The 12,895-nt window shown below is 34.1% G+C and overlaps 3 protein-coding genes across 3 annotated transcripts; 1 reads left to right on the top strand and 2 right to left on the bottom strand.

Annotated features, from left to right (window-relative positions):
- Positions 1–891: 891 nt before the first annotated feature.
- On the bottom strand, positions 892–1,905 carry LOC114406280 (glycine-rich cell wall structural protein 1.8-like). The gene has a single exon (XM_028368952.1). The coding sequence runs from the start codon at positions 1,903–1,905 to the stop codon at positions 892–894; it is 1,014 nt and encodes a 337-aa protein (XP_028224753.1).
- Positions 1,906–4,339: 2,434 nt separating this feature from the next.
- On the bottom strand, positions 4,340–5,452 carry LOC114408802 (glycine-rich cell wall structural protein 1.0-like). The gene has a single exon (XM_028371974.1). It carries the CDS (start codon positions 5,419–5,421, stop codon positions 4,564–4,566), a length of 858 nt encoding a protein of 285 aa, XP_028227775.1. The 5' UTR covers positions 5,422–5,452; the 3' UTR covers positions 4,340–4,563.
- Positions 5,453–11,049: 5,597 nt separating this feature from the next.
- Positions 11,050–12,451, top strand: LOC114408794. Its single transcript, XM_028371965.1, has 3 exons — positions 11,050–11,213; positions 11,550–11,708; positions 11,968–12,451. Exons 1-3 carry the CDS (start codon positions 11,167–11,169, stop codon positions 12,164–12,166), a joined length of 405 nt encoding a protein of 134 aa, XP_028227766.1. The 5' UTR covers positions 11,050–11,166; the 3' UTR covers positions 12,167–12,451.
- The last annotated feature ends 444 nt before the right edge of the window (positions 12,452–12,895 follow it).

Here is a 12,895-nt window from a genome sequence, read left to right as displayed (position 1 = left end):
AATTTAAGAATCTTGGTACAATTATTTTTTAGGTTAAAAGCCGGAACAAAGATTTATGATCATTTTCACTTATCGTACACTCTATTAATACTTATTATTATTTTTTTCTATTTTTCTCTTTCTATTTCTTTATATTACCAATTATATCTGTTTGTGACAGTACTTGTAGTCGGAGCGATAATTTTTTCTTTCTCTTCTCTCTGTTGTGAATTAATTCTCCATCATTTTTTTCCTCTCCATGAAACTGTCTAACTTATTCCAAATGAAAATTAAATTAAACAACCCAAAATAGATAATTAGTATAATTCTCTACTTAAAAATAATTGGTAATAATCAGACCAATGATTTATACCGTAATGAATTGTTGAACCCAATTTTTAGTTTGAATAAGTTTAATAACCCTTTTCTAAACAGAACCATTCGTTGTGTTCACTCTTTTCTTAATTTCTATAGAATGACCAACAAATGACTAAGATGATAATAGGTAGAGTGATTTGGCGGAAGAACATTCGGGTTCAGTAGTCAGTACTGACTAGAAATTAGTGTCAACAAATCTTTTTTTTTTTTTCTTTCTAAAAATTCAAGTTTGATTACACCAAAGAGAGGCAGAAAGAGTTTCTCAAACTCTAAACATATTTCTTTTATGCAAATATATATAATCAGAAGAGCAATTACAAGATGATAGTAGTTTCACGATAATGCAAATAATAATTATGGAAATACTTTTGTTACATAAAAATCACGAGTTGATAACAACGTGCTTAGAATTAATGGTGATGATATGATTGTTACGTTATTAATTATTATGATCCTGTTATTAATAGCATACTTATTATTCTTGATACGCGAAAGGGGACACTTGCACATCTATTGTGCATTGAAGAGTAGTTCTTAGGGAACATAGCCACCATGGCCACCACCACTTCCACCACCTCCTCCAAAACCACCACCATGTGCTCCACCAGCCCCATACCCTCCTCCTCCACCGGCACCCGCGCCGCCACCGTATCCACCTCCATGAGCTCCTCCATCACCATAACCTCCTCCACTCCCTCCACCACTTCCACCACCTCCTCCATAGCCAATGCCATGTTCTCCACCGGCACCATAGCCTCCACCAGCTCCACCTCCAGCTCCACCACCATAGCCAGCAGCACCATGATCTCCACCAGCACCATACCCTCCTCCACTTCCTCCTCCTTGACCACCACCATAACCACCACCATGTTCTCCACTTGCACCATACCCTCCACCTGCTCCACCTCCTTCACCACCGCCATATCCACCACCATGCTCCCCACCAGCACCATACCCTCCACCTGCTCCACCTCCTTGGCCGCCACCATAACCACCTCCATGTGCTCCACCATCACCATACCCTCCACCTGCTCCAACCCCACCTCCTTGGCCACCACCATAACCACCACCATGCTCTCCTCCTGCACCACCACCATCACCAGCTCCTCCACCACTTCCATATCCACCACTATGTGCTCCTCCTTCACCATACCCACCAGCTCCTCCACCACCAGCACCACTTCCACCTCCTCCTCCATACCCAATACCATGTTCTCCACCAGCCCCATATCCTCCTCCAGCTCCACCTCCTTTACCTCCACCATAACCACCTCCACCACCATGCTCTACACCACCACCATAACCCGCACCACCGCCGCTTCCACCACCACCACCACCACCATATCCAGTTCCATGATCACCACCATACCCTACACCCCCACCTTGTCCTCCACCGCTACCACCTCCATATCCACCATAACCACCACCAATGCCAGGGCCTACACCATAGCCGCCATCAAGAGTGAGAAGGGCCCTTCTGGCAGAAGAAATGCCAAGAGCCAATAGTAGAAAGAAAAGAACACTATTAAGCCTGTGTATAGAAGCCATGGGATTGAAGTGAAGAAGCTAGGTTAGGTTGATGGGTATTTATAGGGATTGGGAAGCCGCGTTGAGTGCAAAGAGTGGTTGAAGCACATGGATGGCCCCACACTGTGGCCCAATATGCCAACATACAAAGATACACTCAAATTAACCACTCATACTTAGGCTCACACCATTCTCATTCTGTGTGTGCTCTTCTGCTGTATTCCACATCTGACTGAGCATGCAAATTGCAATAGTAATATTACAAATACAAATAGCTACTCCAACAAACCTACGCTTTTTCTTTTCTTTTTTCAACTTCAACTTTATACCTAAAACCTCTATCTAGCTGCCTCCCACCGCCACTCATCACTATTTATTGTTCTTCAATATATGTGTCTAGCTTCCATTTTTTCTTAATGGAATTCATGCTGAAAAACCTAGCTACTATGAACTTGTAATTAATGAATCATTTCAGTTGTTGCAATGTTTTTTTTTTTTTTTTATCAGTGTGAGTGTGTTGCAATGATCGAGTACCATCGGGCGCAAACATTCCTACTTACTGTGTCATTATTGATTCTTACGTGTTACACTACACTAATAAAGAAGGGTATGTATGAGCATCAAATATTGGGCCAGATTCAAAGGCGCCGGTTTGATGTTATTGCCAAATTTGAACTGAAATTAATTGATGCTCATTTCTTCTGATAAATATGTTATATATATAGCAAGGATATTAAATTGAGTACATGCTGCATTCTGTTGTTCCAATAATCTAATTTCTTATTACATTAGTATTTTTTTTAAAATCAGTTTCAAATTTGTGGAGTCTCTAGAATTTGCGGGTATTCAAATATTATTACTCACATGTGATACGTAAATAATTAATGTTGTCAGCAACCGATCACATATGTATAATCCCATCATATACACATGAAATCGACAACCTCCCTCCTGGCAGGCCTTTGCTAAATTCAGAGCAGCGTGTTCATTTTTGGTCATTTATTTCCCATCTCATAATTGTAGTTAGTGATGGATCAGAAATTTTATGCATAAATTTCTGAGATAATACTTACAACATAGAATGACTTTTTCATACTGCATTTTAAATTAGGAAGATAATTTATAATTACACACACGTGTGTGTGTGTATATATATATATATATATATATATATATATATATATATATATATATATAATTACATTAAAAAAATTAACGTTAGTTGGGACAATTGTCCACGAAAACCATCCGTCCTTTATCGTAGCACCAGTAAGAGAAAAGACATCCCTTGCCCTTCTTCTTAGCCATGTACTAACTCCATGATCGGACGTTTATTAGATATAATACAACACACATTAAAAGAAGCTCTCATTTGTAGACATCCAAACAATACGTACAAATACTTCATTACACTTCTCATTTATCTTTATTTCTCTTTTCTTGTTATACTATCTTTAATTATATTAATCACCACTTATCTCTTTTATATCTTTTTCTCTATCCATAGACATCTACACCAATGAGTGTCCAATAATGTTTTTCTATCAAAAGTCATCTTTAAATATTATTTTATTTCTCATTGACTATGTAAAGACAAATTTATACTGTAGCAAGTTAGGTTTTTATACTGTATCACTTTGTTACATTATGTTTTAATAATATAATTAATATTATCTTAATTATTTTATGTTTTCTCTTTATGTCTTTCCATTATATTAATAATCTTACATTTTTTCCCTTCCATATTTTTTATTGTACAAAAAGTTATATCTTATAAATAATGTGACTTGTTAAATAGGGTTAAACTCACATGATTCTCAAATAAATTCTATTCAATAACAAAGTGCGCTAAAAACAATCTTAAAAATAAATTCCAGGCACTTCTCTATTCTTAAATTCTAGGGTCATATAAACGCTTTACTCGCAAGCATTATATTTCTATGGGATCAATTGGTTTAAGATTTTAATTATCATACAGTTACCGTATTATCATATGATATTAAATTCAACAAGGCTAACTTTTGGATAAAAATTATTATTGAATTCTTTATTAATATAATTGTCTAATATTTGATTAAATAATAACGTAAAAAGTTTATTTTAGATAGTCGATCACTGTGAATTCTTAATTCTTATGGTAGAATTTTATTAAAAGTTTGTAAAAAAATGTTGTCTAAAGAGTCAACGTCGTAGAAACGTCTTTAATTTTTTAAGATATATTATTTATGCTACATAATTCTACAACACTTCTTATAAACTCTCTCTCTCTTTTTTTTTTTTTTGACAGTACACTTCGTATAACCTATTCTTTTAATTTCTTTCTCATTTCATCATATCAATTATTTTATTTCATACTTTTGTAAAACGAGCTCTTAAGTTGGCATGTTTTCCATCATATATGACTTCTATAACTTGGTTTCTCGACACACAGAGACTCATAATGAAGTACATGGAATCTAAAAATATTGCAAAATATGTATTACTATATTAATACGTTTACATCGATGTAAGTCTTCAATCCATTCGACATATATGTAAGACATAAAAATAAAAAAGTAAAATACAATGCATAAATAGTTTTAACCATCCACGTACTCGTACCCATACATTTGTTATTATTGTTACTATAGCCACAAGGAGCTAGCTAGGGTATTTTCTTGGGTAATTTATCAATTAATCTCAAGGGTAGTATCCACCACCGTGGCCACCACCTTCACCACTCCCACCACCAGCTCCATATCCACCCCCACGTGCACCTCCACCACCAGAGCCGCCGCCGCCGCCGCCGCCGCTACCACCACCAACTGCTCCACCACCATATCCTCCACCAGCTCCTTGTCCAGCACCTTCACCACCACCATATCCACCTCCATGTGCCCCACCAGCACCTCCACCACCTCCACCTCCACTTCCACCGCCACCTCCTCCACCATTTCCTCCACCGTATCCACCACCAGCTCCTTCACCACCTCCATATCCACCACCATGTGCTCCACCAGCACCACCTCCTCCTCCACCACCACCACTTCCACCTCCACCTCCTCCACCATTCCCTCCACCGTATCCACCACCAGCCCCACTTCCTTCCCCACCTCCATAACCACCACCAGCACCCCCTGCACCACCACCTCCTCCTCCTCCACTTCCACCTCCACCACCATTTGCACCACCTCCACCATATCCTTCACCACCCCCTTTACCAGCCCCTCCTCCATATCCACCACCATCAGCACCACCAGCACCGCCGCCACCACCGCTTCCTCCACCGCCACCGTGTCCACCCCCCACAGCAACATATCCAGCACCAGCACCTTCTCCTCCTCCAGCTCCTTCTCCATATCCACCTCCACCATGTTCTACCCCACCACCACCGCCGCTTCCTCCACCACCTCCATAACCACCGGCAACAGTTCCAACAGCGCCATGCAAGTTCACATGGTCCTCTATTGTGAGGAGTGTTCTAGCAGCAGAGCAAATCCCTAAACACAACAACACAAAGAGAACGTTACTCAGAATTACCTTAGAAGTAGTTGCCATTGCAAAGTGTGTGGTTTTAGAATGGAAAGCGCATGTGTGTATATATAGGAATGGGCCTGGCCCATTAGGCTATTGGAGGGGCCTTAAAGCGTGTTCAGTGTGGCCCACTGCACATGCAGAAGTTGGTCCGGTACAAGTTCAGAAAGAAACTGAGAAAAGCGCACTATTAGACCCACTGGTGTGCTTTTGCTGTCAACCATTATACACCTTCCTTGATCTTGTTCTCACGTTGTTATAAGACACATATCCGTTTTCTCTTATGGATGTCTAAGTCATTCATCTATGTTGTTCACAACTTCACATTTAGCACCATTGGCAAGTGTAACTATTTAATTTTTCTTTCAAATTTCAGCAGCTGTAATTAGCAACTAGCTTGTTCATGATCTGTATGTATTTATCCTGATCCACCAATTGGATTTCTATGATTTATGCTTTTAGCAACTTTTGTTTATTTATATTTTAAGCCTTCTTTAGTGATATCACATGATTGTTGTGCTGTGTGGTTCATACAACAGAAGGTTACCGTATATATGATTGTGTTAATGAGTCCGAATCAGTGGCAACATGCATGTGGGAATTGATTTAAAAGTGAATCTAAAGCCGCTGGAAGAACTATTGTACTTGTTTTGTTTCATAAATTGTGATACTGACTATTAATTGTACCAAATTTATATTGTTTTTGAGCTACAAATCTACGATATAGTAATGTGCCGAATTTGGAACATTATGTTATGTCTGAATGAGTAGAATGAGATGCAACAAGAATTTAATTATAATATATTAATAGTGTAAACTTTTTTTAATACTATTATTTAATTATTATACTTTGTATTATAATTAAAATTATTGACAATAATTACTTTGAAAGTGACGTTTGTGAAGAGTTACTTTATAATACTCGGTGATAGTTAATGATTGTTAAGAATGTTTCTCATAGATCAACAACACAGGGATGCTATATACAGGGAATATATCAATGCATGGGGGACTTAATTATCTAACTCTCAGTATCATGTAACTGCCTCAGGTACTTCTGGTAGCCATTAACAATATTATCCTTTTTGGCTGAAAAAAAAGAATGTTTCTCAACTAGATGAGTGCGCCCTTTCAAATTAAGGATAAAAGAAAAATAAGTGATTCAGTCTCTTTAATTCTTCAAGTTTAAGTATTTATATCACTTGACATGCTTTTTGTCATTTGAGATAAAGCTTGATGTTTTTTTAAAGATGTGTGTCCCTCTTATGTTATTTGACAACTTGTGAAAGAGATAGAAAAGAGATCCAAGTGTAAATACTAGGTGATATAATTTGATAAAAAAAAAGAGAGAAAAAAAAGATGCCAAATATATAAATATATGCTTAGGATATAAGGTGTTATCATTACTCTTTTGGATATGTATATTAATGCTAATAAATATCCATTATTTCAGGGTGAATCAAACAATTTGCATTATATTATCTTTATCATGTCCACATGTGAACCCACTTCTATTTCTTATTTTATCTGCCCCTTAAAACATTTGATATAAACACTTGAAGATAGGCCGGCTAAACCAAGCAATGTGGAATATGGAAGCTTTTGAAATACTCTAAAATAACAACACAATTTTCAAGACCTTTGTCAAGCTTGTTCGTTTATCTTCATAGAGGTTTATGTATTTTATCTATCAATTTGTAGATGTTATGTATTATTCAAGAATCTTCATTTGAGATGTTTGGTTTGAAAACCTTTTTGTATGTTTCTTATATACTCAATCTTATTTTTGTAAGTCTAATAGTGGGATGTACACTTAAAGCACACAAAAACTTTTGGATGAAAAAAATCATGTTAAGTCTTTAATGCTTTGTTATACATCAAATTTTTGGGATATTGAGCGTCTTGGCTCTAATATAGCCTATATAACAGAACTTTGGGTTGTGCTTGAAGGCTTAATGTTAGGTTTGGGGCTAGTAAGGATAATATTAAAATAAAAGTGAGAACTAATTCTATTTTATATATTCACTACCCAAATGATAGAATGAAATTTTTATTTCATTATATTTATTTCATTCTTTAAATAATATTGTATAAGATTGATAAGGCTACCTATATGTATAGTTTATACTTCTAAAGAGAAAAATCATACTACCAATGAAGGTTAATTTAATATTAAATTGTTAATAAGTATTTTTTTTTTTGTAGTGAACGAAAAAAATGCATTTTTCTTATGAAGTGCTTTGTATCTCATCCACTGTATACTGTAGCTTATGTTCTGATACTTTTCAATACATTTTTGTTTGCGTTCTTTTGTTTGTCTTAACTTCAAACTAGCATAAAAAGCGAAAAGGCCCTCATATTTGTGCGGCCACTTATTCCACTCCTTCATAATTTTGGCAATAGATTAATTAAGTGATTTCCATCGAAAGATTAACGAGCTACTCTTTCTTAAATAGTAAGGAGCATTATAGTAAATTTTTACTTTCAACTCGATCGGATTGTTAACTATAGAAATACAATATTCAAATTACTATCATGAAGAAAACATAAAGAGTAGTATATGAAAGAAAGCACATAAAATTATCATTTCGTATTCACATTAATCGCGTAAGAAGACCCTATATATGTATGTGGGTATGTGTGACTTGGGAGATAAGAGTTTTGTTAGAAGGAGGCGCAATAGTGCAAATGAAAGGGAAGGTGCACATGCAAGAGCAAGACCATAGTCTCAAGCGTCAAGTTGTTGCTTCAAATTGAAGGAACTTACCTTTACCTTACTTCAGCTATGTATCACTAACATTAAGAATATGGAATTGGAAGCTACTTTAATTCCCGTACATGACATTGAAAGTATGATATATAGTGGACGATCACATGAAAGTTCGAAGATTGCGGGATGGGATCCACCCATCTCCTTCTGCTTGTCTAGTGGATTGCCCTTTTGCCCTCCACCCTTGTCTTGTGAGCAGAAATGTTTGACTCTGACAGCAATATATGTTGCCCACTACTTCATCAGAGATGAGTTACCATGTAAAATAAACAAGAAGAACAAGCTAGCATAAGTAAGCACTGAGGTTTATTTTATTAATTAAATCAAAGTAATTAAATTATGAACCCATATAATGTTTCGAAGTAGCTAATATATATTTAGTGGAACATGGACTACTTGTTTGATAAGCATTGTTGAGTGCTCTCTTTATAGTTAAAGATGTGATATACATAAAATTTATACAATATTTTTTTTTCTATATCTTGCTTTATCATTGTGACGTATAATAATTGATGTACATGAGAGAGATCGATAAACAAAAAAAATATTATTGTACATATAATATTTTCTCAAATGATAATACTAATGTTATTCTTGACTTGAACATCAAAGTGACAAAATAATATCTTACAATTAAAATTGGAGCTGAAAAAATTACAAACTGAAGCACAATATTTTAATGTGAAGCTTTCAATTGATTAGGAAAAACTATAAACAAGACTAGATAAATGTTTTTACTAAGTAGAAGAAAAAATTTCATCTCTCTAAATGCTGCTAGAGAACAATTATACTTTCTCTTATTAAGAGAATACACTTCTATCTATGAAATAGGTAAACACTAGATTTGTCAAATATATTTTTTTTTCTCTTGGATGGGATGCTAAAGCTGATAAAATGAATTGTTATTTCTAGTCAAAGATTTGAGTTTAAACATTGAATGCCATTGAAAAATTTTAGCCTTCCAACCAATTTACAAGCCCAACATATTTCTAGTCAAAGTTTTAACATTTTTTTTCAACTTTTCTACCGCAATAGTGGTTTTACTATTTTGTGGAATTACAATCTTTCACTTAAAGCTACTTTTATGCCCTTTCAAATATTTGTCTACCTTGTCAATTCTTTGTTGCTTACATCTTTTATAGGCCATAGAGGATCAACACCTTAAAAACTTGTTTGTATTGTTTAACTTTGTGATAACATATGTTGGTTATCTTTGGTGTGATTTTTTTGCATGTCTATTCTTTCCTATACTTCATTTTTGACATAGTGATATTGAACATGTATGTGTCTTGTCTTGAAATAAAAGACTGAAGTCTTTGTAGTGTGCAAAATACTTTGATTGTCACAATACATAAAAACCTTTTGTTTTTTGTGCCAATACTCATTCATTAACCTTCGAATCCAAATAACTTGCATACTGGAGTAGCTACCACACATTCATCTTTTGTAGTAGATAAAGTCACAATAGTCTTTAATTTGAATAGCTAGCTTACCACCTCTCCTGCAAATGTAAACATACATAGTAGATTTTTTTTTTATAAGACAACATGCAAAATCTAAATTGACATAACCCTTGAGAATAATTAAAGGTGAGTAGGCAGAAGGATACAATTCATGGCATTTTGTTAATGGGGGAGGCAAAATGAGTGAAAAAAATATTTGGGGACAAATTTTTTGAGATTGTGTAACTTTGGGAAGCAAAACTAACTAAACAAGTGCCAAGTTTAAAATTAAATTAAATAGTGAGAGTTGATTATGGCTTTAAGTGATCAAATTTTAGTTCAATATCTTGATTGTTATATAGGTTTCTAAAATTTTCTCAATGTGTAGACATGATGATGGAATTTGAATCTTGCATCTCTCAAATTTTTTAAAATCTTAAATTATTCTTTTCATATTCCAGTATTTCATAGTAATAAAAAAATAATTTGAATAAGTATTTTATAATAATAAAAAATAGTTTCCAAAAAAGATATTTCATAAAAGTAAAAAAAATAACTTTCAAAATAAATAAAAATAGTTTTCAGAATAAGTATTCCATGACAATAAAAAATAATCATGTCTTTTGGAATAAGTGTTCCATAATAATAAAAAATAACTTTCAGAATAAGTATTTCATAACAATAAAAAATAACTTTTAAAATAAATGTTTTATAATAATAAAAGAATAATTTGATATTTTCAAACAGAAATGGAAGGGCAGGATATGCATATTGGAGAGAAGGATTCAAATCCGCATGATGATTAATACTAATGTGCTATTACTAAGGGTGGAAGGGAGTCGTAGCTTTTGGGCCTACGTGTCCTTCGAGCCCGCATTCTAACTTACAAATGGGCTGTGGGCATTGGATCTTCTAGGCCCATTTTTCTGCCTGAACCCCAAACCCCGAGGAGATAGATTTTCATTTAAAAAACAAACAAAATTTAAAACAGTCACACATTCCATAATGTTTTCAGGTGTCCCCCCTTGTTTTCGTTTTTTTCTTTCTAAAAAGGTGAGTCAAAAAGGATTTGCAGAATGGAATGCCGGGGATATTTTTAATAAAAATTATATAAAATTCATTCAAATGCAAAATATATTAAAAAAAATACAGCTTGCATTATTTTAATTCTTTTCCCTAGTAACAGATAGCCTCGGAGAAATGGATGCCGCTGGATACCTTAATAAAACTTACATAAAATTCAATAATTCATTTAATAATGTAAAATATATATAACTAATAGTATCATTTTTGTTCTTTTCTAATACAGATAGGGTTCACAAATTGGAGGCTGCTTTTTAAATGATGGAGACTGGAATGTAGATATTTTGTAATGTAAGTGTTTAAGGACAGCAATGCCCAACCTTAAACATGCTTCAATTATTGATTGTGGAGAATACTTTTGACTTTCTAATGTTCTACCTCGTTCCCTCAGTAATTCCTCATACATATAATACTTAGTATAACACAAAATGATGATGAGCAACAAAAAAATTAAATTCTTATCATTTACAGAATATGGAGTCCCAGACTTCCACACGAGAGAAGGAGTCTCTCAATCTCAGGTTTCCTATAATTCTGATTGCATTTTTTGTTACCATCGATCCTATATTTCACCTTTTATTTCATCCATGTATTTTTCTTTAATTAATTTCAATAACTTGTGTTGCCGATATTGTTGTTTCATCTTCAAACTTCCATGATATATATCATAGATATATACTGCGAGCTTATATATATAATATGAGAGGAGACATCAATTGTCTCTAAAAAGTAATTGTTTTGGAGTTACTTCTCTTCGTCATTTATTATATTCCAAGTAAATGAATGGTGAAGATTAATTCCATAGAATAAAATCGTCCAGAAAAATTATCCCCTAAGCTTAGCAACTATTTCTGCAGGGAAGTCCCAGAAGCAGATAAAACCTTGGGCTTGGACATGGCCAAGGGCAGCGCATTCTGCAAGATGGGTGAAGGTTGGACATGCATCATAACTAAAACTGAGGGGCCTGATGCTGGCAAAGTTTTCGTTAAATGTGGTGAAAATTGCACCTGTACCATGTACGTCTAACACACCTCTTTTCTAAGATACTTTTATTCCATATATAAATTAACTATTGATTATTTGAATTTGTTCATAAGTCATAGCTACTCTAGAATGAATTGTCAATTTTATTTGTTCTTCTTTTCAGTTGTTTGTCCTTTCCAATACTCCAACGTAGTAACTCTTTGTTTAAAATAATATACCGCTGCTGCATCTAATTATGTGTTGCAACTTGCAATGTACTGAACACCGTTCTGTTCCCAAATTCTTGTGCAGTGAGGGCGAAGCAGTGTCCCAAGAATTGAATTTGCCACCTGATGTTGTGAGCAGCAGTGGCAGTGGAGCATTCTGCAAGTGTGGTGAAGGGTGGAGTTGTGTCATTTTCAGGACTGAAGGCCCTGATGCAGGCTCTGGCAAGGGCTTTGCTGAATGCGCTGGACAGTGTTCTTGTACTATTGATGACAAATCCACCTAAGATAAACGATGAGTGCATCTATGATATAATCTGATGGTTATTTTTCTCTTGATTCTGCTACAGGTTTGTAAAATTAATTGTATTGAAGAAGGGGACAATTATGATCAGTAGTATGTGTGGTCAAGTGTATGTATGATATATATACTATGATGGTTGGTTTACTTCCACTTTGATACATGTTTGTAACATAAGTTGTATGGAAGAAGTGAGTGAACCATCTTCAGTATAATGTGTGATCAGTAATAAAGGAAATGAAGGGACTGCCATGACTATTATGCTTGATCAGTATTAGTTTGTACTTAATTGCTTATCAGTATTAGTAATTATTGCTTAATAATATGCTCCATTTGTTTTTTATTGGAGTATATTCATTACTCCATTCATAATTCAAAATTTTTGTTATTTTATAATAGATTCAACTTAATTTTTTAAATTCATGATTTTAGTATTTTTATTTTTTATAAATTAGTAATTTAAATCCTGTGATCGATTACTAATTAATAATTATAATTAGTAGAGTTATTAAATTAATTAGAAACTATTAATCATTAAAAAATTTAATAAAAGATTATTAATTCTAATGTAATGATACTATAAATTAAAATTATTTATTAATAATATGTCGGAGGATCAAAATTATAAATTTATAAAATTATGAATTTAAAAAATTAAGAGAATAAAATTATAATTTAATTTTTATGATACGAAGGGAAAAAATTGTTGCATAAA

Source organism: Glycine soja, chromosome 1, assembly GCF_004193775.1.
Source record: "Glycine soja cultivar W05 chromosome 1, ASM419377v2, whole genome shotgun sequence".
Lineage (NCBI taxonomy): Eukaryota > Viridiplantae > Streptophyta > Magnoliopsida > Fabales > Fabaceae > Glycine > Glycine soja.
Note: the sequence above shows the minus strand (reverse complement) of the source record. Positions and strands in the feature narration are given on the sequence as shown.